At 39.9% G+C, this 24,720-nt stretch overlaps 1 protein-coding gene across 15 annotated transcripts in view; it reads left to right on the top strand.

The window, feature by feature from the left end:
• MAST4 (microtubule associated serine/threonine kinase family member 4) overlaps positions 1 to 24,720 on the top strand; it is a 570,307-nt gene that overhangs the window by 487,740 nt on the left and 57,847 nt on the right. For 11 of the 15 annotated variants that reach the window (XM_040451692.1, XM_040451683.1, XM_040451673.1 and 8 more), the window contains 6 exons: positions 4,926 to 4,995; positions 8,989 to 8,997; positions 10,431 to 10,509; positions 16,749 to 16,906; positions 18,906 to 18,981; positions 20,947 to 21,156. In XM_040451692.1, coding sequence (XP_040307626.1) covers positions 4,926 to 4,995; positions 8,989 to 8,997; positions 10,431 to 10,509; positions 16,749 to 16,906; positions 18,906 to 18,981; positions 20,947 to 21,156 — 602 coding nt within the window. The remainder of the gene's footprint in view (positions 1 to 4,925; positions 4,996 to 8,988; positions 8,998 to 10,430; positions 10,510 to 16,748; positions 16,907 to 18,905; positions 18,982 to 20,946; positions 21,157 to 24,720) is intronic. The other 4 variants (XM_040451714.1, XM_040451705.1, XM_040451777.1 and 1 more) reach the window with 1 other exon arrangement.

Here is a 24,720-nt window from a genome sequence, read left to right as displayed (position 1 = left end):
TGTGTGTGTGTGTGTGTGTGTGTGTGTGTGTGTGTGTGTGTGTGTTTAAAGTTTATTTTTGAGAAAGAGAGAGACAGAGCACAAGCAGGGGAAGGGCGGAGAGAGAGATAGAGACACAGAATCCGAAGCAGGCTCCAGGCTCTGAGCTGTCAGCACAGAGCCCAACATGGGGCTTGAATCCACAGACCACGAGATCATGACCTGAGCCGAAGTTGGTCGCTCAACCAACTGAGCCACCCAGGCGCCCCCTGGTCTTAGGGTTTAAAGCAGTGGCAGTGTGTTGCTGAGAATCTCCTGTGGAGCGATAGGAAACACGGTACTGATTGTTGTAGTATAAAACGGCACAAGTCATTTAAGCTGATCATCAAGTAATGACAACAAGGACTCAAATGGGGGCTTTCTCTTTGATCCACCAGGAGTTTCAAATGGCAATTATCATTAATTCTTGGATTCCCTCAGTCCTGATAGAAAATCAAGGCAACCAGAAACTATCATTTTGTGAACAGACAGCTATTAAAAGCACATTAATAATCTGTAGTGGGTATAGCATATGCCTTTTAAAAAGATTTGCAGCTTGTTTCTCTGTGGCGAAGACACAGGACTTCTCCAACCTAATTACAAAGCAATCAAACAATTTAATTAATCTGGAAATCACTTTCTTAACAATAACTGCCTCTACAATGAGGCACCCTGTGCAGAACCGTTAGGTAAAGCCCCTATTTGTTATATTGCTTGTATGTTGGCCATTCTAGCCCTCCCCCCAACCCCACCCCCCGGGATCAGAGAGTTAATTACCTACCAAATGCCTGACCACTACTAAGGTTTACTTTACCAGGTCAAAAACATCAGCGGCAATAACAACATCCTATAAAGTGTCCTAGTGCTCAGACATCCAAGAGCCAGCAAATCCCTGGGAGCAGCAGGATTTGAGTTATAAGCAAGTGCTGCACATATGGGCAGAGAATTAACTGGCACCAGTTTTCGCTTGAGAGTCTCTCAGGTATTGCTTTGCAGATGGGGGGATGAATTCAGAGCGCAGTGCTGTGAGGAGTGAAGGTCATGTGTAGGACGCCGGTTTCAGTCCGTCTTGCTTTTTTATCCTGGGGACTCGGTGTGCACATCCCTGGCAGCCTGGTCCTCATTTCATGAGTTAAGAATACATATATAAGATGTGCTTTTTTTGTGTGTTCTAGGTTAGTGGTATTTTGAGCACTGTAAGGCTTTAGAGACTGAGTAGGTAACCTGGAAATCAATTTTTTAAAGTTTGTTTATTTATTTATTTCAAGAGAAAGAGTGCATGCACGACTGAGGGAGGAGCAGAGAGAGGGGAAGAAATCCCAAGCTGACAGCACAGAGCCTGATGTGGGGCTTGAACCCATGAACTGTGTGCTCATGACCTGAGCCGAAATCAAGAGCCAGATGCTTAAGTGACTGAGCCACCCAGAAGCCCCAGAAATCAATTTTTATTCAAATAAGAACACAGGCTTCAAAGTTTGACTCCTACCTTTCTAATCTGCTAATCTTGTTACTTCTCCCTAAGGAACATTGAGGAATATTCTGTAATAACACAGAATAATCTACAGAATACTCATCCGCCCTTTTCATCTCCTAGTAGTACCATGCCACTTCTCTCTCCAAATTCCCTACTAATGGGCAGTCGTTGTCCCACAGTGGGTAGTCAGTCACCCATAGTCTACCCATATTGGAAATGTTTGGTCACTTGTAGTCTGTAATATTTTCATTACTTCATTTCTAGTCCATCACCAATTATGCTAGGTTTGCTCACCAAAATATTTTTTCTGTTGGCCTTTCAGGTCCTAATCTCAGCACCTCAGCTCCTCTTCTTTGGCCACTCCTCTGTCCGCCTAACACATTTATGCCATCTATTGAGACATCTATTGAGGTTAAGACATCTATTGAGGCCCTCCTCTGGTTAATACCAATAAACATAGTTCACAACTCATTGGCTCTACCAGTCTGACTCCCCTACTGCCAGAATATCTGTCTCTACTGCATTGCCCTACTCCCTTTGGGTCGTTTCTGTCTCCTTCCTGAGGTTCTTCCATTTCTTCTCTTGAGCTTCCGGAACCATCTTCAAATGAAGCTGTAGTCTCTTGTCTTTAATGAATTGTCAGATATTGTAGTTCAGGCCACCATCATTTTCTCTAATATCCCATACATTTAAGAGCCTTTGTGTTAGTATGTGGGGGGTGTGTGTGTATACACCTTGGCGCTTAAATCTAGATCTGCCATAAAACAGGAAGAAAGATCTGTTATTAGCAAGATTTTGCAGATGGCTTTGTAGTCTTAAGTTTTGGAATTTGCGTTTGATTTTACAGCAATGTAGTGGATGAGAAGAAAATGAGGAATATTTTCAATCGATTGGCTTAGAAAGGCAGCACAAGATGCAGAGGCAAAACCCGAAGATTGAAAATGGTTAATGGTTGGGGTGCCTGGGTGGCTCAGTTAAGCATCCGACTTCAGCTCAGGTTGTGATCTCACAGTTTGTGGGTTGGAGCCCCGCCTCGGTCCCTGGGCTGACAGCTCAGAGCCTGGATCCTACTTCAGATCCCGTGTCTCCCTCTCTCTCTGCCTCTCCCCCACTCGTCCTCTGCCTTTTTGTCTCTCAAAAATAAATGAACATTAAAGAAAAATAATAGTAAAAACAGAACTATTTAATGGTAGCCTTGATTTTTTTTCATTAAGAGCAGAAAATTAACCTATCTCTTTATATCTCTGTCTCTACCTGCTCATCTTCAAAGTGAGGGGGTTGCCATGTATTGTAGGATGTTACATGGCTTCCTAGGGACCACTCATTAAAATCTCTAAAAGTGAGAAGAATTTTAAGTTAATTCCTTGTTTTTCCCTTCTTTAGATTCTTAAAAATATTTAATAAGCTCTCTCTAGTTCTAGTTGATCTCATTATAATTTCCAGATGTAGTGTTCCCTTTACAAAGAACATGGGGTTAAGAATTTGGTGCCAAGTTTCATTATTTATTCTCAATGAATTGGGTAGCAGAGATTGTTAAACCTCTCATACCTTGGCTTCCAACAATTAACTGTTTTTGTTTTTCCTAATAATTTAGGAAATCTATATGGGGTGTGAGCAAAGTGAACATTTTTTTTCCCCCAAATAAAATCTACACTAAGATTTTTGGCATTAGATTCATTTCTCTTTAGGAAACAAAACTTTTAGCCATGTTGAATTTTTCAAGATCTTTCAAGGCTGTGAAGAGTGATATATAAGCTAAGTTGGGAAGAGATGGGGCAGGGAGAATCAAGGCTGTTGGGAGAAGTTGACGGAACTTAATTTAGCTGTGTAGATAAATGGACGGAAAGAGTCCTGGCTTACTGGATGGCAAAAGCAGAATCCATTTCTCCAGGGGCCCAAGGAACAACAGATGCAAAGACATGATAAATTTCATTGCAGCAGAGGGAAAAATGCTTCTAGATTCTCTGTCCATAAAGAAATGGGCTTTTCAGCGCTTCCTATTCAAATGGCTTTAATTGTGCTGTCTGTCATAAAGTAAATGGCATCTGTTGGAGACATCACCTTAAACTTTGCAACCTTAAGTTAATTGAAAAATTTCAGTAGGGATATAACCAGTCCAGAAGTCCTCAAGGTAACACTAAACTTATCCTCTTTAATGGGTTAGTCTGTTCTTTTTTGCACACAGGTTATAAATTGTTTACAGCTAGGTACTGACTGGAACATGCAATGTTGTATGCCTCACACCTAACTACAGTTGTCACTTCCGTTATAAAATCAGTAATGTGGGAACTGGCTAGCTGTGAAGGATTAAACAGATCTTCCTGATTTATTTTTCGTGTTTCAAGATCGTACAAGCTTAGTTTGCAGCTTTCCCTCACCTCTGTATTTAAACCAGCTACAATTCCATCCGGTCCTCAGATAATTCTGCCAGTCTAATTAAACATGCAGAGGGAAGCCGGGTGGTCTGGAGTGTCCTGAACTGCCCCTCACCAGCTGCCTGCCAAGCTTTCTCAATGATCAGCAGCAGGTTGAGTGTTCTGATGGAGAAAGTAACAAGCCCCCAAGGAGCTGCTCTCTTTACAGTGAGCGGTCTGTGCTCCCCCCTCCCCACACCCCCCACGGAAGGATTTAAGAACACCCCCTGCCAGCCTTTGTGTGATAGTGGCTTTTAAAGCCTGCCTGGCCAGTCACAGCCCAGATGCTTGGGAGCAGGGGGACTGTTGAATAAAATATTGATAAGGGCTAATCCTGCTGGGCCACTTGGGCCATGCTGAGAGCAAGCTAGGTCATTTGGCAGGCGAGAATTCTACCACTGAACCACCCATGCGCCGAGCTGGGTCGTTTGGGAAACAGGTCCAGACTGCTGGGTTCTTCCCAGGATTTTATGATCAGTTCTGACATTTCTACCTTTAAAATATGTACCCTGGAATACAAGGATTCATTTTCCAGAATTCAGACATGTACTCGGTTTCTTTTAATAAAAAAATACTAAGGCTGCTTTTTCTAAAGTAGAGAGCCCCCCCCCACCACACACACACAAGTTGGAGCATACACTTCTACTTCCATCGCCTGTTTAAAATGTTAACATCTGCAAGACTAAGAATCAAGACACGTGTATATACGTTATTCTTTAGTCCTGAAATACTGAGGTTATTAATCTGTGGAAGACTGCTGCTTGGTGATGGGTGAATGTGCTTATTTATATACCTGCGCACTTGGAACGCTGTGCTGGGACTCAAGCCCGTTTGCTCTCCCGCCCCCGGCATACACACACACACCCCCAACCCCCCCAGCCCTGCTGCCAGCAAAACTAAAACATTCTTGGAGATGGACGTTTGACAAAAATGTACAGAAATGCATTACTTGCAAGAAGATGATTCTGGATGTGGGATAGGATTCATGTTGTGATTTTTCCCTCTGTTTCTCTTTACAGGAAACAGCCCTCAAGATAGTCCAAGAAATTTCTCCCCCAGTGCCTCAGCCCATTTCTCATTTGCACGGAGGTAAGGACTTCCTTTGAGTTGAATAGAAAAGTGTTTTGTAGAAGATCCTGTCTCCCGAACCTCACTCTTCCTCATTCCCCACTGTTCCCTCCTGTACCTCTCCCTTCTGCCTGTGTGATCCTACCCATCGTCATATACGGCTTTCTCAGAAGCTCCCTGCCCAAAGATAGCTTTGGACCACTGCAAAACTTTGTTGTAAACACTCCTGCTTTAAAAGTTTAATAATGACACCTGACTCATGCTGGAGTTACGTGGACCTCTCTTGGTCGTTTCCTAGATGGTGGATTCCCATTGAGGGCAAAAAATGACTGTTTCCATTTCTTTCTCTTATCGCTGGTGCAATGCCTTGTGCTTGATGTTCAACAGATTATTACTGAGTTATCTGAGCTTACATTATAAGGATTTGATTGATTTACATGTCCTGGTGCAACTGTTTTTTGTTATTGTTGAAATACTTTTTTTTTTTAAATGACCTTTCTTGGGGTCGCAGAGTATAAAGTCTAAGATGGCTGTTTATGTGAGAAAGTGAAGCCACCAATTTAGTAATCCCCCTATGAACTATAGGACATTTTATGTTTTCTCTTCCTATCTTAGTTAGAATTTGACACCCAAGTATTGAAGATACATGTTATTTCTGGGTCATTCAGTCACAAGAAAGTCTTGTTGTTCAGAGGATCATGAGCATGTGATGTAACATCACACCTTTTTTGTTCTGGATCTTCTACTGGAAAAACACAGAGAACAAAATGCCCCTTCAGCTATAGGTCTCTGAATATTCAGGACAGATTCAGTTTATGGTCTGATTGTCCTGCATATTTGCTCATTTTTCTCAGAGACCTAACTATACCATGAAGTAGATTAACATAGCACTAATAAAGACTTGTGTGTAGGTTTAAAAAAAAAAATGGTTTTAACACATGTTACTAAGCAGCAAAACCTGGAGTGTCCTCACTGCCATTTGTCAGCACGTAATGCATTTACATTACTAAATCCAGAGAAAAGGATCTGTTGGCAGTATTTTCAGAATTCTCTGTAATTAAGATTCCCTTGTAAATGTCACACATTCCCCACTATGTGGTAAATGCCTGTGTGTGTAAGGTTCCAGGCTTCACTGTGGGCAGGACACAAGAGTATAAGACATGCTCTCTAAGGAACTTGAGACCCCCCCCCCCCCCCCGCCTGACTTTTGGCCCTTTTCCAGCTTTTCTTCTTTTAGCAACTTGTTTTAAGCACTTAAAAAAAAATGCGAAAATTAACAGGTCCCGCAAAGCCTGTGTTTGCCCAGTGAATATTAATTCATGATAATGCTGCTACTCTAAGTGGAAAAAAAAAACCTTACAAAAAATTAATAAACAAGAACCCACCATAGCCTTTAAAACATATCTCTTAAAAGAATGCATTTCATCACATTAAGTAGTAAGAAAAATGCAAATCTCATTACAACGTGCATTTAAGCATGACAGAAATCATAGTCTCTTCATCCTGCCTTATTTATAAAAATGAAGAAAACCTGATAATTAAGTGGGTGACTAGAGGATAGGTCAGTTTGGTTTCTATGCTATTTAACAAAATACACAAACCCCCAGGCATATGCTAGTTTTTGACCAGTAAACCTTCAACCATGACACAAGATGAGCACAGAACTCTAGCTCATTTTGCATGAATTTACAGATGAACCTCCCTCTACAGTCTTCAAAAAGTATTAATTTCAATTAAGACATGAGTGATCATCTTTTTAAACTTTTATTCAAGTAAACAATCCTACATTTGCTATAAAAACTCAAATTGGTGTATTTTTATATAACCTCTGGTGTGTCTGTCTTCCATCTTAAAGTTGATTTTTATTAAGGAGACATGGAACTCGTGGGTCTCCATTCCCTTCCATTTGGTATGCATTTTTGAGCCTTTAAGAAATAATACCATTTTTGAGGGTCTCACATTTTATTATTTTGTATATTCAGTTCAGCAGAGAAGAGATTGCTGTGTTTTTTAAAACTATTCTTGAGTGAAGGGATAAAGATCAGGTTTATTAATGTTTTCTCATCTTATATATGTAATAATAACCCACCAGTAGACATCCCCTGTGATGTAATAGTTTAATTTCAGGCTGGAAAATATGACACTCGCTTGCTTTCTGCATCATCTAATACATATATTAAAGGTAAAATTCTCATACTGATTTTTTTTTTTTTACCACTGTGCTAAAAGGCTGAAAATGAGCATTGTAGTATAGTAAACATTTTTATTTTGCTAATAACTGTGATACTGATTTACAATCCATCCGATTACGGAATTAACATTTTTTTTTTCCTGGGTGAGAAGATGGAGGTAATAACATTGTTCTGCCTTTCCCCGAAGGTGTGGGACTTATTTGGGAACTGCTTTTACTTAGGTTGGAAATATGGAGCCCTGAATACATGCCATAGGTGTTTCCTAGTTGGCTTGTTGTTGCTTACCAGAGTAAATCTCAGAATGTATTTGCACAAGCAAATTACTAGAACTCAGCAATTGCCTGCTGAGTTCAGGTCATAAGATGCTTGTTGAGTGCTGGCATAGTTCGGCTTGTTCCAGGATCAACCAGAATGTCAAATGTGTCACTCCAGGTGACTTATAACAATTAAATAAATAAATCTTCTTCCTCTTCATACAATTATAATAGCCAGGTTGATACTGGGACTTTTCATTCTTCATTGTACACTGTATTAATCTAAATTTTTGTGAGTCATGTTGAAATGCTGGGTTTTTGTGCCAATCTTTTTGTATTCTGTGTTCTCATCTGATGTTTTTCGCTTCTTACTTTTTCACTTAGTTTAACATTGAGAGATTTTTACCCACAGGAGAAAAAAAAAAAAAAAGGAAAAGAAAAAAAATTACTCTTTAAAAAAGCCTTGTTGCTTTGGCAAGGATGAAGTCTGTCTTCCGATAACATTTTATTGGTAGCTACTGCAAAGAAAAGACAACATTGTTAGCAGGATCCAAATTGCACTTGTGTGATAGCCTTCTTGAAAAAAGAGGGCATGCTCTCTCTTAAGTACTATATGTAGCGTATATAGTAACAGCTGATGTGCGGTTGTCATGGTAATGAAAACGCAATGGTCTTTTGTGCTCCATTTGAGTAAATAGACACAGAGAACTTGGGGAACTTCGTGAGACATAAATTATTTCTGGTCCGTGGATGCACAGGGTAGTAAGTACAGTCTTGTTTAAACATCTTTTAGTTGTGTATTTTCCAGAGTAAGCAAATGTAATTTATGTTTCAAAACTAATAAGAACATGTCTTTTCTTGGAATTGTTCATTCATGTGAAAGATGCTTATTGATACCTGAGGGAAAGGAGAGTTAATGAATCACAAAACAAAATCATGGTGGGGGAAATGGTGTCCCTCGTTCTTTCCAGAGACTAGATTCTGATAATTGCTATTTTTTTTTAATTTTTTTTTTCAACGTTTATTTATTTTTGGGACGGAGAGAGAGCATGAACGGGGGAGGGGCAGAGAGAGAGGGAGACACAGAAAGGGAAACAGGCTCCAGGCTCTGAGCCATCAGCCCAGAACCCGACGCGGGGCTCGAACTCCCGGACCGCGAGATCGTGACCTGGCTGAAGTCGGACGCTTAACCGACTGCGCCATCCAGGCGCCCCTCTGATAATTGCTATTAAATGGACTGAATAATTCTTTTAAAAATCATATCATTTTTTACTTTTAAAAATAGGAGGTGTTTAAAATATAAAGTACACCATGGAATTTTAAGTCTTCAATAAGTAGCCAAATAAAATAGGACTCACCTGTGTCCATCTTGAGAACCATGTTGTTATAATTATTGTCTTTTTAAACCTTTAACGTTTTTAATTGCTTAAAAATATTTTGAAAGAATGTATGACTTAATTGTTCCCATTCCTTGTATGTGGTATATTTACGAACACTTTATTTTGCTTCTTTTTTTAAAAACAAAACAAAACATACTTGATTCATTTGTACTCCAATCATGGTCACAGAAATGACAGGTAAATTTTACTGAAATTTTAACATTGTAGTATTTCTGTGATTCGTCCCCTTCAATTTCTCCATTTTGTCTTTGTGGACCATTTGCATTTATTGGAGGCAACATCCATGGTAGCCTGTGATTATATTTTCCCTTGAATGTAATTTAGTCTCAGATGTCAGTTTTTTGTTTTTGTTTTTTTTTTACATAAACATCTAACTGTGACATTTCTGAAATTCAAGTCTAGTGCTGTTGAATCCTCTGACTTCAACTTACTGTGAATTGTGTCTGTGGTAAATTTGGTCCGCTCTTATATCTCATTTGGTAAATTGGTATAATCACGCATTACAGAAAGTCTACATATGATATTCCCATCTAAAGAATGCAGTAAGGCTCTTTATAATGTGTGTTTTTCCTGTTTTTCCCTTGGCAAATGTGCATGTGTTTGTTTTCACAGTGGTATATGGTTTTGAAGTCACAGTCTTACTCAGAATAAATAAAGTAATGATTCCAGGAAACCAGAGATTTCAGAAAGTTCGCTTTTGGGTGTTCCCTTGCAATAGTATTGTCTCTGCTGCTTCATTAACTCATCTGAGACCCTTGTAATGACCCTCACTCATCACCAGAATCTACCCCAGAGGTTACCCTACGACCATTTGGAGAGAAGAATCACTCTCTTTAAGGACTCCTGACAGTTTTGCCTCTGTGACGGGGCCACGGTTGTACTCTGTGCATTAGGTTCTGTCGCTAGTGGAGAATTTTCATTCTGCCCCTGCCATCACTGGCCAGAATGGGGAGCATACTCAAAACCTGTGCAAGGGGCTTTGGTTCCAACACTTTATGAAGCCAGGTCATGCCAGAAGGCAGTAACTCTTAAGAGATTCTAAGTATAGGGTCAGTCCCTTTTTTAGTGTGAAAGTAATTTGCTACTTAAGGCTTGAACCAGCCCGGAGCCTCACTAACCCTTCCCTAGATGTGATGAGTAGGACACTTGCCTTGAAAATAAGTGGAGCATCTTTAGGCTGTAATGGAAGTCCCCACAGGCTCTTGTACCTTGCTGGAATTCAGGTACAAATTCCAAAAGATCCATGGCATCGGTTATCAGTTTCCAGCTACGAGTATTTTTCCTCCTCCCTTTCTGTTTTTATTCATTTGAATCTGCTGAGTCTGACCATTGTAATTATCCCTGGTATTCATTTTGTCAAAGTGCGTTAGTGAGAGATCAATAATATGGATCAACCCATTCACTTTCTCCTTGTTTGGGTGTATTGATTCAGTTTAAATAAAAGTCAACCTGCTGTATAATGTTTGTTTACTCTGGTCATTGCTGAACATTTCCTCATCCTCACTGACTGTATTTGTGTCATTCGTTTGGCTGAAAATACTCGGTTTCCCTGGACTTCCCATGCAATGGTACTCCAGTGTTGGCCAAAGCTAATCTCCCTTTCTCACCAGGACTGATGGACGCCGCTGGTCCTTGGCTTCTCTCCCTTCTTCTGGCTATGGGACAAACACCCCCAGCTCCACAGTCTCTGTAAGTGCCTAACTTGTCTCATCCTCCTCACGGCCACACGGCTCTCTTACTCTGTTACATGGGAGATGTTTTCTCTGGGTGTTTCCTGGTAGGAGGGAGAAGATAAATTCTGCATGTCTGCCACTGTGAACGGGTTACTTCTCACTTGATGAGCTGACAAATATAAAAAGGACAAACTCTCTGCTACCAGCTTTTAAACCATGGTGCATAAATTGAGTTAAGTCAGTCTCAGGATCGCAAGTTTGGAGGAGATTGGTAGCTTTCGTTTTAATACCATTTGGTGTAGTTTGTGGGTGGAAATGCAATCTGGTTTTATTGCTTTGGTTCCACACCAGCGATGTCTGTACTGAAAATGCCATTAAACTTTGATGGCCTGGGTCTTATTTTCTTGTGTGTCTTAAATGGAGGGATTTTTGTTTGTTTGTTTGTTTTTGTTGTTTTGTTTCTTTGTTTTTCTCCTCCAAAGAAAAAAAATGGCAAGCCTTAAATGTGTACCTTCTAGGTAAGGTGTTTTTTAAAGGGGAGATTAAAAGAATTTAGTTGTAAGTTAAGACAAGGAGACAAAATGAAACCATGAAGATGGAATAGAGGAAGAAGGATACCCTTGCCCCAAACTGTAACATTTCAACAAGAGCCCTAGCAATTAATGGAAACAATTCAGTAAGTTAGATAGATGCTTTCTCAGGTTAAATTAGTGGTGTTGTGGGATATCTGTCTTTGCCAAGCTTCAGAAGCTGGTGGTCATTTAGAAAGACCAGGTATGTTGTAGGTATTCAGTGAATACCTAATGGAGTGGTCTGAACGCCCTTGAACCAGCCGGAATGTGGACTTGATGATTTCAGATTTCCTTCTAATCTAATACGTTTCCATCTTCATTTTGTCAAAATCTGTGGTCTTTTGTGTAGGGTTTTCCTCCGTGGTTTTGTTGCGGTGGTGCTGGTTATTCACAAACCCCAACACTGTGCTAAGCATATAGATTCAGCCATGTAATAGTACTTGCATTGAAAAGACACTACAATTAAGTTTATAAACTAACTGGTGTCACCACTGCTTTATATTATGTGTTTCCAGAATTCCGTATGTAGTATAATGTGAGTTTTCTGGAACACCTTTAATACTGCCATGTTAAAATCTGATGGATTCTCTTTACCATCTCCTTGGTCATTTTTTGAGGAGAGGTAATTTATTTTCCTATCCTCTGTTCCATTTTGCTGTGGTATGTGAGCTTATTGTCCATTTAGATAATTTTGGTGAAGCGTCCTGACAGTCTTGAGTAGTTTCAGTGACAAGGCTCACATCAGGAAAATGTGCTTCAAATTTGTAAATGGTTTCAGTGGATAAAACTGTCACTAAAAAACAGTGAAGTCACCCTTGGCTGCTGTGTCCATAACCATCAATTTTTTTTTAAGGTTTTTTATTTTTTTTGATAGAGAAAGGAAGGGGGATGCCTGTGAGCAGTGGAGGGACAGAGAGAGAGAGAGAGAGAGAGAGAGAGAGAGAGAGAGAGAATATCCCAAGAAGGCTCCGTGCCATCAGCCCCAAGCCCAGCATGGGGCTTAATCCCATGAACCATGAGATCATGACCTGAACTGAAATTAAGTCAGATGCTCAACTGACTGAGCCACCCAGGTGCTCCTGGTTATTGGTTATTTTAGAGGTTAAAAAGTTGGATAACTCCAGTGTGAAAATGAATGCCAAAACTGATCGACCAAGGAAAAAAAAGGGTAATTAACTGAAATGTAAGTATTGTTCTTCTACAGAATTTTTGGCAAGTCTCTTGTCTCCAAATTCTTCCTTTCAGCTATATGACCTTGCTTTGCCCTTCAGTCAAGTCTTATGATGGTTTGGATGCAGAGATTTGTTGCTTGTAGGAAAAATAGGGGAGAGTGCAAGATCTTTCATCGTTCCATCTGTAGTAAATCATACACCATTTTAAAGAGCAAATCTCTTTAAAAAGGGGGAATTAACATAGAATTGGACCTTGTTTGGTACAAATAAAAAAAACCAGTTGTTTGTAAGCACTTATTACGTGCTGGGCATTAGTCTAACTACTTAGAATGCATTATAATCCTTGTTTAATCCCAGCAACAGACCCTGTCGTATAGTTGATGTTATTCTCTTCATTTTATGGATCAGAAACTTGAGGCACAAAGAATGAACTGAGGGGCTTTAAACAACCCCCTTGTTTATTAGTAAGAATACCTAGTAAATGGTCTAGACTCTGGGCTCATGGCTCTTTTGAAGGAATTTACATGGTGTTTCTTAAAATAAGCCTTTTAATTAATGAACATGACCTGGCCATCTGTCATAATGGAATTAGCACCATCCTTGACTTCCATATGTAGTCTAAAGAAGAAACCACCCGAGACAGTTTATAGTTACACACACACACACACACGCACACGCACACGCACACGCACACGCACACACTCACACTCACACTCACACACACATGCTCTTTCTGTTTCTAACCAACAGCTTCCAACCAGAGGTAACACAGTTTTTCTCTTACATGTTTATTAAAGAAGGTGGCACATATAATTATTAACCTCATATTCCCAATTTTTCTTTCAAGATAGAATTTTAACTTTCAAAATTACTTTTTGCCAAACGATGTAAGGAACTGTTAAATCTGTGAAGTGTAGGTTTTGCACACCTAACATAAGTTCAATTATCTCTTTTCCCTATTGTTGATAAAAGTAATGAGTGAAGATTTGACAAGCTCTTTTTCATTTCTCTTATTTTGGGGGGGGGGGCTTGTCCTTTAAATTTTGGGGCAAAAATTGTGCAAAACTGCTTAGTAGTTTCATTTCCTTTTCTTTCTTTTTTTTTCAAAATATGTATTTACTTCATTGTTAAATAATCTCTGTACCTAGTGTGGGGTTGGAACTCATGACCCTGGGATCAAAAGTTGTATACTCTGCTGACTGAACCAGCCAGGTGCCCCTCTTCTTTTCTAAATCTGATCCGAGTCTCTCTCAGATTTTCACTTTCTGGGTTAACTGTTAGTCACTTAGTCAATCAGAAATGCACTTTAGTTATTGTTTTGAATAGGAAGATAGAACACAAAATTACACTTTGAACATATAGCTTCAGTTTGACATATGATTGTGTTGTTAGCTGAATTCCAGAACTACTTAAGCTGAAGTGTAAACATCAAATCTTTATCCTTTGGGTATTATAGCAACTGTAAAACTGGCAAGTGTTAAAAATGCTGTATTCTGAAATTGAAAAGATTTGGTCATAGGAAATTAATCAGTCCTTCCAGAGAATATTTAGTATTGTAACTTCTTTTAACTTCCAATTTTGCCATTAAAATTAATTTGTGGAACTTTTCCAAGATAATATTAAGATCATAAGTTTTAATTTTAAAATAAGTAATAGGGAACCACAGCAGTAGGAAGACATTCCCCCATATATTTAACAGATAAATCATTTTCTACAGAAGGGAAAGAACGGAAATAAGAATATAAATACCTGTAAATATATGAGGTATGACTATAAAATGGTATTCCTTTTAATAAATAACAAGTAAAAAATGACACATGCTTATGAATAGTGTCCTTTGCAAAACGGTTATCTGGAGAGACGAAATGATACCATTATTCAGAACATTTTGGGGGAAGTCTTCTGCAGCTTTTTTATGTAACTCGTTACTCTTGGAAAGTAGGTTTGATTTAGGACACTGCTAAAGTCATACGCAAACTAATTGGGTGATGAGACCCACTGATACCACATTTAGAGAATATGCGAGAAATACAAAGTGATGAGACACAGTATATTGGGAAACCCCCAGACAAATGATTGAAGCTCTCCTCACAGCAGTGCCCCCCCGGGTTGCTTAGACCAGTGGAGGCATCTTTTCAACAAAGTGTGCAATCTTGAGAGTGGCCTCTGCGTCTCTGCTGTCCTGCAGCTCTCACTGACTTTGAAAGTTCTCCACTGAGCGAGTCCCTGGTCTCTGCCGAAACCTATCCTTGGACTTGTCCGTTGTCAAGTATCAACTCCCTTTTAGGGCTGTATTTGGTATCTTTGGAACCCCTGGGGCCATTTTGCTGGCCTACGGTTGTCCCCACTGCCATAAACCCATCCTGTGTCACTTGGATTTGGTGATACCCTCGTCCCATTTGGACACTGCTGTTCCACCTGAGATGAAACAGGCTTTCTTCCCGGAGGACCTCCCTCCCTCGTCACTTTCTTAATAGTGTTAAGGTTATAACCCTCACTCACGCCACCGCATCGTTCATTTTGCCATATTCTGTAAACCCAGGGCACATAACTTACGGAGTTCAGCTCGGTGGCTGGGTATTTGATATGACCACAAGATTTTCCTCTCAGAGTCAACACTTGTTAACAGCTTGTTACATTTGCTATGGCTATTTTTAAAATAAATTGTTATTTTGTTTAATAAATGTTAAAGATACAAAGAAAGCCTTTCCCATCCAATCCCTTTCTCCTCCTTGCCTCCCCAGAGGGAATTAACTCTCCTGAAGTTGATTTGTGTGGTTTCCATGCAAGTACAGGCCCTAGATACTTTATGTGAAACTCTGGAGCCCAGTGAGTCTTGGAATTAATTTTCATGTTTTAGAAAGGTAGCATGATCCCTGTGCTGTACACAGCAGCCCAACAGCACCTGGCCAGCAGTGCATAATCAAATATATTAATATTTCTGCAGCAGCCTTGAATGAACAGTCACACTAAGTGGATTAAATACATATTTTAAATAGCTTTCCAATCAGTCCGGTCGATGCTGTGCCATCACAAGGATTACTGTAAACTTATGAATAACCTTCAGGGTTTTAGGGTTTTGAAATCTTGGATACAGAATTGCGCAGATCGATTTACCTCTGAGACCTGTGTATAGATTTTTAATTCTCTTTTTTTATTTGCTACTTTCCTTATCTTCACTTTATCATTAGTGCATCTCTCCTGCTTGCAGTGATTTCATAATTCTTTTCCTGATTGTTGGAGTTGATTTGGTTTGTGTTTTATTTGTTTCTTCCTACTGAAAAGTGTTTAAGACTGTGCCTGTTCTTTCTGAGTGGAGATTTGGTTTATCTCATTACTCTTTCTAGTAGCGTTCTCATTTTTATGGCTTACAAAACAGTCTCATTGCATTATAAAAATTCCTCTTTGTCTCAGTATGTACTTATAAGGTGTTTTATAATTTCAAGGTATGAGGGCATTTTTAAGCTTTAGTCATTAATTTCTAGGGTTGCTTCAGTGTTTATGAAGTGTATTATTAACCTAATGACAGGTTTAAAAAAAAACCTGCTAGAACTGAGATTTCAAATGAGTGTTACCTTTACAAATATGCTTATTCTAATCATGGTTCTGTTGCTCAAAAACTTCTCCATTTTGTTTTGTTTTGTTTTGTTTTGCTTTGCTTTGTTTTGAGAAGTGCTTGTAGAGTTTACCTCTCAGGAAAAACAAAAAGAAAAGTCTGTTTTCTTTAGAGTTAAAATTCTCATATTGATTAAAAACTGTTCTTTAGCTATTCACTTTTTCTACATTACGTTGTCCTCATAACTATTGAGTGACGTTCTTCAAAAAGCAAATCTGTATGCAAGGGACTAAAAAAACTCACCACTACTGAAGCTACTTTAACATGTTTGTTTTGTAACAAACAAAAAAACGTGTCAGCCAGAGAAAAAAGGGCAGAGAAATCTGATTTTTAAAACAATGACATTGGTGAGAAAAATACATTCTTCATCTCTTCCCCTTTTTACGCAGGGCACATATTGATGTGTCAAAGGGCAGCATGCTTTGTAAAGGAAGGTCTCTCATTACTTTATTTGTGATCACACATCCTAACATTCATTTTATGTTATTCACCTGAAAGTCACAGTGTTTGATTGTGAGTAGCGGTAGGAGCGAGGTACCATACTCAGTTGAGAACTAATCTGTCATTTCATGCGCCCAGGTTCTCTGGTTGTCACTTTCTTACAGTGGCTTTGAGTGGATCCTGCCCATTTTCAGAGCCTGAGTTTCCTACAAGAGAGGAAGCTATCTTCTGGGAAATGGTCTTATAAACAGCTGAGATGAAATATAGAAGGCATTTTGACCTCTCAGAGAAAGCAACAAGGGTACACATTTAGACACTAATTATTATAGTTCTAACATGAAAAGGCAATAGTATGAAATGGTGATGTCCCTCCCCTAGGTTCACTGCTTTGCTCGCAGATTCACTTGTCTTTCTTTCTGAGGTGGTCTCCTAACCTCACTGTGGTTTCTCGTAGTCCTCCTCTTCCTCCCAGGAGAAGCTGCATCAGTTACCATACCAACCAACGCCAGATGAATTGCACTTCCTGTCAAAACATTTTTGTACTACTGAAAGCATTGCCACGGAAAACAGATGCAGGAACACCCCCATGCGCCCCCGTTCTCGAAGTCTGAGGTGTGTGGACCTGATTAAAAAATGTTACTTAACTGGATTATCTGTTTTTAACCATTTCTAGGGAAGCCTTTGGGTGGTCCCATTCATCTCAGTGTTAACTGATTTGTGAACTTCTCTAAATAGAGAGTGATTTTCCCATCTCTACGTGATGTTGTTAATTACCACTGAAAGGCATCTTACTGTTTTCCTTTCAATTTCTCTCAATTTGCTAATTGCTATAGTAGCAGTAATCATGATGGACCAAAGGGACCTCCTATAAAGCCTTCTTGCCATTGGAAATTCCAAGACAATCTAATTGTGGTGTAGGAGCACTTAATGCTCTTATTTTAGGAGAGTTAAGCTTGGCTAAAAAGGAAGGACAGCAAAAATAGAAGGATTTTCGTTCAGATTCCACATTATAAAAGTTCACCCCTATTTTTCATTTTTTCTTCACATCATGAGTTTTACTTTTTTCCAGGAACATGAATGCATTGTTAGGAGTTTGTCTCCCTTGAATTTTGACATTTGGTATCTCTTACAGTTTTGTTTTTTAGGAAGCAGACTCTAAAACAGATTTGTGTTCAGGATGCTTAGTAGGGAGTGCTCAGGATTTATACTTGTAGAAAGAAGGCAGGCAAGCAAAATGGGGCAGAGGCAAATGAAGCCGTCACACAGCTGACTCCACACGGGACTCCGGGGATGGCATGACCTGTCAGAGTTGTGCTTCTGGGCCAAGTGGCCTTTTTTTTTTTTTTTTTTTTTTTATCCCTACCTCAGTCCCTGGGTGCAGCACCCTGGCAAGGACGTGGCTTGGATGGGGTGGCTGCGTCTGAGGCCATCTTTGAAGGGATTGATGGCTGAAGGCTTCTACAGTCCCAGCAGCCGGGTGACAGGTCCTTCTCTGCTGGACGCTCAAGGCAGTTTGTCTCCATGGTGTGATATCTTGACGCTAGAGTCGGAATACTTTCCTGTTTAAGATTTTATTATGAAAATAGTTTGTCAGGTGTTCAGTTGAACATCTGAGTTTCCTGAGGAGGGTTTTCCCCTTTGTATTTTTTTCAAAGTAAGCTCTACACCCAACATGGGGTTCTAATTCAAAACCCTAAAACCAAGAGTCCTATGCTTTATTGACCAAGCCAGCCAGGTACCCTCCCCCCGCTTTGTAGTTTTTTTATTTAGCATCATAAACTGATAGTAAATGTAGCCACGCTGAATAATTTGGGAATGAGTTATTATTTTGAGTTAGGGAATAAAAGACCAATTTTACAAATTCATTTAAAGGCGTTGTATTTTACCACATGGGTGCCCATTTTATGATTTTATGAAAGGAGCTCCTTGGGTATCTGGTGCAAGCTATGTTCTCCCTGGAATGTAAATACTCGCACTGACGTTGCACGACTGTATACCACGAGGAACAAACACGAACTGCTGTTGAAATAATGAAAGCGCACAACAGTTCTCTGCCTCTCTTTCATATTGTCCAAAGTGCTTACCTCAGCATCCCAAATAGGTATTTGCTAGGCCAGAAAATGGATTTCAGTGTCGACACCTGTGCCACAGAAGACTCTGAGACCTTTTCAGTGGTACACGGCAGAGCTCAGGTGTACAATAAAAGTGTGAAATTACCCTGTTCGTTGTGTCCTAGATGTTGCTGTTCGTAATGATCCTATTTTGTTTTATATTGCAATTCATTAATTGGTTTCCAGAACGACACAAATGCATCCTACATACAGAATATAAGCTCAATTTAAGAACGTTTCTGAACTAGTTTTGCATCGTAGCTGTAATTATTTTGTGGCATTCCATTTCTTAGGCTTCCTTTCTGAAATCCTCTCCAGGGTGTCACCATGTGTGGGTATGTATGTACGTACTAATGACTGATTTTGTAGTTTATCGCCTAATATACTTCTCTTACGAAGGTTGTATAGTCCTTTTGATCCAACCAATTGTTTATAAATAAAAAGCTTATTTTCATTTCATGCTGAGGCAAGTTTAAAAGGGTAATTTGCTTTGCTTGCAGCCCCGGACGTTCTCCCGCCTGCTGTGACCATGAAATAATTATGATGAACCATGTCTACAAAGAAAGGTTCCCAAAGGTAATGAATTGAATCGAAGATGCCTAGCATCAACGAACAGGCAACCTGGGTGTAGCATGTGTAAGGTGGTTTTGTTACGGGAAGCAATGGTCCAGTCTAGTAGTAACGAGCTGGGCTTGTGTAAAACAGCACCATAGCTTCTGAAAAAGGTAAAATCACTCAACATTTTTAAAAAATGGCTGAGGACTAGCCATATTTGCTGTGTGCTGAGCTGCCTCTAAAATGAATCCTGCCGCTTGTCCCACCCACTGGGTGGGCCTGATGAGGCACCCCAGGGAGAATGAGCCTCTAGACCCTCATGTTCCCTCTGCCCTAATCTGGGCCCTGTTGCTGAATCCTCAGGCAGCAACTGTTTTACTTCGTTAGAAACCTATAGAGTAGTATGTGGTAACTGTCTTTTGTTTTGTTTGTTTGTTTTTGAGAGAGAGAGAGAGAGAGAGAGAGAGAGAGAGAGAGAATATTCCAAGCAGGCTCCACGCTGTCAGCCCAGAGCTCTTGTAGGGCTTGAGCCCACGAACCGTGGGATCATGACCTGAGCCAAAATTGAGTCGGACGTTTAACTGAGCCATGGAGGTGCCCCAACCTCATTTTTCTTTTCTGGGACTTCCTATCTCTTGAGCAAGTTGATGTCTTCCCCTATTAATTTAGAAGGGAGGGTACAGTTGCAGTGTTCCCCACTGGGCTTGCAAAAGGAATTCGAATTGAGCCAGGGAGGACTTGTCGAAGAGTTGTTGCCAGACGTCCTGGCTGCAAAAGCCTGCTGTTTGATAGTTCCTGTCACCTAGTATCCACGGCCTTTGCACTAGTATTCCTGCACATTTGGGAGAAGACTGTCTTTCCATTGTGTTCCTGTTCCTCCCCCACTACTTGTGTAGCCCCAGGCAAGAAAACGAAAGGAAATCTCTGGTTTCATAAATCAGTAGCAAAATGCTTATTATTTGCAATGAACCCGACATTGATGTCATTGATTAAAGCTGTCTTAGCTATTAATTACATGTCACTTGTTCACCGGGGAAATGGGTCCTGACTCACGTAGTTAATGCTAGTTAGGATTTTAGAAGGGGAGCAGGAGGCCAAGAGAAACCCCCGCCCCCTCATAGACAATATAAGCAAAGGATACTGATTAGGCAGTAGGGCGTCACAGAATGAAATGAAAGTTGGAAAGGGAATTTTCTATTTATCCTACCTAGGGAATCTCCTTGGCTTTTTACATGTGATACAGCTTTTTGAGAGAAGGATAAGGATAATATAAGATGCTTGTTCCTGGTACATTATAACCTATTGAACAAAACAACTCTTGCCTATCCTGTGGAATTCTATCAGTAGTCTGAGTTTTGAATAGGTAAAACATAACCTGATATTTTTGAGCATCCATCTGAAAGAAATAGCCCAAGATCTAAAACGAAAGCATGACAATTCACGGTATTGTTTGACTTGCAGAAGCCTTTATAGACCATCTTATATTTGATAGGACAGAAAAAATAATTATCACCCTAGGGTAGTCAGTTTCCCTTGTATACCTCAAATCTTTCTTCCATGTGATGAGGCTGCTGTTGCTGCTTTAAAAAAAAATAGATTTCTTTTTTCACAACAGTTTTAGGATCACATCAGAATTGAACAGAAAGTACCAAGAATTCCTGTATACTCTGATGCCCCCCCCAGCCCCCCTCACCGACATTCACACCCTCCTTCCTTCAGCATCCCTCACCAGTTAAGAGTCGATGAACCTGCAGTGACACATCATCATCACCCAGAGTCCATAGTTAACATTAAGGTTCACTCCCGGTGGTGCGTATTATGTGGGTTTTGACAAGTATGTAATGATGTTATGTATATACACCAGTAGTTTCTAGAAACTAACAATTTGTGGAGGTGTCTGGAGATGCTCACTAAACGTGATGATTGAATTGTCCACTTGTGTGTTTTGTCGTCTTACATATGTGTGTGCGTGTCTTCTCTAAATAGGCCACGGCTCAGATGGAAGAACGTCTGAAGGAAATAATCACCAGCTACTCTCCTGACCACGTTCTTCCTCTAGCAGATGGAGTGCTCAGTTTCACTCACCATCAGATTATTGAACTGGCTCGAGATTGCTTGGATAAATCCCGCCAGGGTCTCATCACCTCACGATACTTCCTTGAATTACAACACAAATTAGATAAATTGCTGCAAGAGGTATGAACCACCATATAAAGTTTTCGGATTTGTTTTGCTTTTCCCCTGAAAAAAGAAAAATTTCATGAGTGCATTTGCTTACACATTGTAACCATGAGGTAGAGTTCATATTCCAGGGAAGCAAAGAAGAAAAAACTGATTGCTACTTGCTATAAATTGATTCTCGTCATCATTTATAGTAGTAATAGAAAGTTAATGTAATAACCTTTACAGGAACCTTGGGACCCAACAATCTATGGCTCTGGGATAAGTGGATTGTAAGGGATTTTCAGGCAGTGATTTTCCCCCCACCCCCACCCATAAAGTTATAAATTGCCTGAGTGCATGTGTGTTATTTGATGATGCTATCTAGTTCTAATATCTGGAAAAGCTAAATGGAAAATTGCTGGCTCCTTCCAGGCCATGTGTCCTATTAATTAACCTGCACATGGTATTGGGTAGTAAATGGCAACTTAAATTCTCATTAGTGTCAGTTCCTCTTCTAACAAAATATCCAATTTCCAAAAGACAGATAAACACAGGTACCTGTCTAGGTCTAATACTTGAATGCGTAGCTCCTGATAACACCCAGGGCAGGAAGGAATGTGTATGGTAGAATGGAATTAATGCGTATAGTGCTCTTGTGACTGAAATTGATCAGCCACAGCCTACAAGTAAAACCTATTTCGTCTCTGTATTTAGATATATTGTATTTCTCTACCCCATAGGGCATAAGTTATGCCCATGTCAGCAAAAACCATAGATTGTTTTTCTAAGCATGAATATGTAAATAATTGCATGGAATTGGAAGAAAATATTAGCATCCTAGTTTTCTAGAAATTCATCTGTATTTGCCCCTACTGAATTGAGTTCTAGCAAGATGAGAAGATGCCTCTCTGACTAGAAGTCACTATTTTTCTTTCCCATCCAGACATCCCAACAGAGTTTTCTGTACTCTGTGCCCATTTCTCATATTTCACCCTATTGTAGTTCATTAAGGCAGTGTTTCTCAGAGTGTTTTAGGGGGCTGAATACCTTGTTTTTGTTTTTCATTGTTAATTTCCAATTTGTCTTGCACTAATTCTCCAATGAATTAAAATGAAAATAAATTTATAGGAACATGCATTTGGGTGTGCAAGAAATGTTAAAAATGTAAGAGCTGCTAAATGCTTGCACTCACTTATTGTACCCATGTCATCACAGATTGGTAATAGCTCAGGGACCAGTCCCAGCAGAGGTGTCTGTGTGAGCAGGGATTTTGTCTGTTTTGTTCATCTAGTGTGGTGTCTAGCATATAGAAGAACTCTTGAATGAATGGCTTCTGACCTCCCCTCATTTAACTCACTGAAGTCCACTGTCCTCTTTACTATCTTGTCCTCTGGACATTTTACTGGAACAGTTCTCTTTTACTGGCATATTATTATATTCAGCAATATTAATATCTTCCTTTTCTCTCTTCGTAACACCCCTCCTTTTCAATTCTTCTTCTGTTGTTGTTGTTTATTTATTTTGAGAGAGAGTAAGGAAGGAGCACAGGGAGGGTGAGGGAATCCCAAGCAGGCTCCATACTGTCAGCACAGAGACCGACAGGGGGCTCGAACACACAGACCATGAGATCATCACCTCAGATTTCACCTGACCTGAAATCAAAAGTCAGAAGCTCAACATACCGAGCCACCCAAGAGCCCCAAGATACTTTTAGTGCTTGTGTTTTTTCTCTGCTTCTTCCAAGAGCTCTTCCTCTAACTTGTGTTTTCTGAAAGTTAGTTTTCCCATCATCTGATTTGTGGCCCACTGCTCCTCCCTCTGTTCTGGTGGTCTTGTTGGCTCTCTTAAAGACCGATGTACTCTAATAGCTTCCTGTTTGTATCTCCGACCAGCAGCTCTTAGCTTTCAGATTCATGTGTCTGCCTGGCTAATGAGTATCTTTCCACGTGGACAGTTCACTGAGACCGTAGTCCTGACTCCCAAATTCATAATTCTCTGTGGCTGTAAGAACATTTATCTAATAACATTCCTCACTGGCTCCTTTCTGCCTATAAGTAAAAACCCTAAGATGGCACATTGACCCTAGTGCAGTTTCATGCTCTGTTTTGGGTTTTCAAAGAGGGCTCTTTGAAGAACATGGATCACATCCCAATCGTCTTCCACCCCCTGGTGCCTAGCACTGTGGCTGATACTTGCTTCCTCAATAACTATGGAAGGAAGGGAAGGAGGGAAGGAAAAAGAAGATATGTATATATGCATGTCAAATGCTTGATTCATTACAATTTATTGTCAAATAATTCACTTCTGCTGTTCCTTTTAATCACACAGCTCCCCCCAAAAAGGCTAGGAACGCAATGCATATTACTTGCTATGAGAATATCTTGAAAATGATATTTGTTAAATGGTGCGTTTTGAAACAGAAGAGGCAGATAAGAGAGTAACTCTGTAGTCAGTCTCTGTGAGATGCTCCTTCCTTAATTCCACGGTTCTGTCCCAGGATGTTACCATAATTACTAGTTTAGTCCTGTGTTTTTCTTTCCTTCAGAGGCTTTCCCTGAAAGGGATAGAATCAATATCCAAAGCTGTTTACGTTGAAATCCTGCCACCCCCTTCCCCCCCCACACACACACACATTTAATTTTGTTTCTGTCTAATAGACCTGGCAGATTGTTTCATGGCAATTACAAAAAGAAAATTTTGGGTTTCAAAAATCATCTGAATATGCCATATAGCATAATATAATTGTTGATATTTAGAGAAATTTGTCTTCTGCGCAGAGAAACGTGTTTACTTGTGGTATGAAGAGCATTGTTGGGTTGTCTTATTTATCTTCACGGATAAACGTTTTCTTCAGTCCTTGTGTGAAACTTAAAACTGTCTTCAGAATGACATTGACAGTGTCCTTCCAGAGTTTGGAGCTAAAGAGTCACAGGGAAGCTTGTGCCTTTCAGATGGAGTCCTTATTGTGGGAATTTCCTTTACCTTCCACAGGATGCAATTGTTGTTAGTTCCCAGCTGTGACTTTGTGTGCCTGGTATCTCCTGGCCGCTTTCCCCATTGTCAGTCTTTTGTAGACCCAGGCAAGGTCCCCCTGTGGCTTTGAGCAGGTTGATTCAACTGATGGCTTTTTAAAGTCCTGAGGTCTAGGTCTGTTCCAGATGAAATGCTTGATGTCTCCATTTGTTTTCTCACTTAGGTGTATTTAGCCAAAGAAAATAATATCCATAGGAAACTATAACCTACTTTCAAATATGGGTCTTAGTATTTTTTGTAGCGGCCAATACTTAAAATATAAACACAGGGTACCCATTAGTGTTGGTGCTTGCTCTTGGCAGCCTGGAAACTTTCTTCTCATGCTGTGTGATTTTGTTTGGTGTTGTCTTAACAGAATTCCTCCCTCCCCAATAATGTTAGTATATAAAATATTATTTGAGTTAATACAACCCCTTGTATGTTCTGGCTTTGGTTATAGCTGATAATTCTTAGAAGTAAGAAGTAGGAATGAACTGATTATTTTTAGTTTAAAAAAAATTTTTTTAAGGTTTATTCTTGAGAGAGAGAGCACGAGTGAGCGCGAGTGGGGGGGGGGGGGTCGGC

Source organism: Herpailurus yagouaroundi, unplaced genomic scaffold, assembly GCF_014898765.1.
Source record: "Herpailurus yagouaroundi ecotype Mexico unplaced genomic scaffold, PumYag 29, whole genome shotgun sequence".
Classification (NCBI taxonomy): Eukaryota; Metazoa; Chordata; class Mammalia; order Carnivora; family Felidae; genus Herpailurus; species Herpailurus yagouaroundi.
This window is presented reverse-complemented; position numbering and strand designations above follow the sequence as displayed.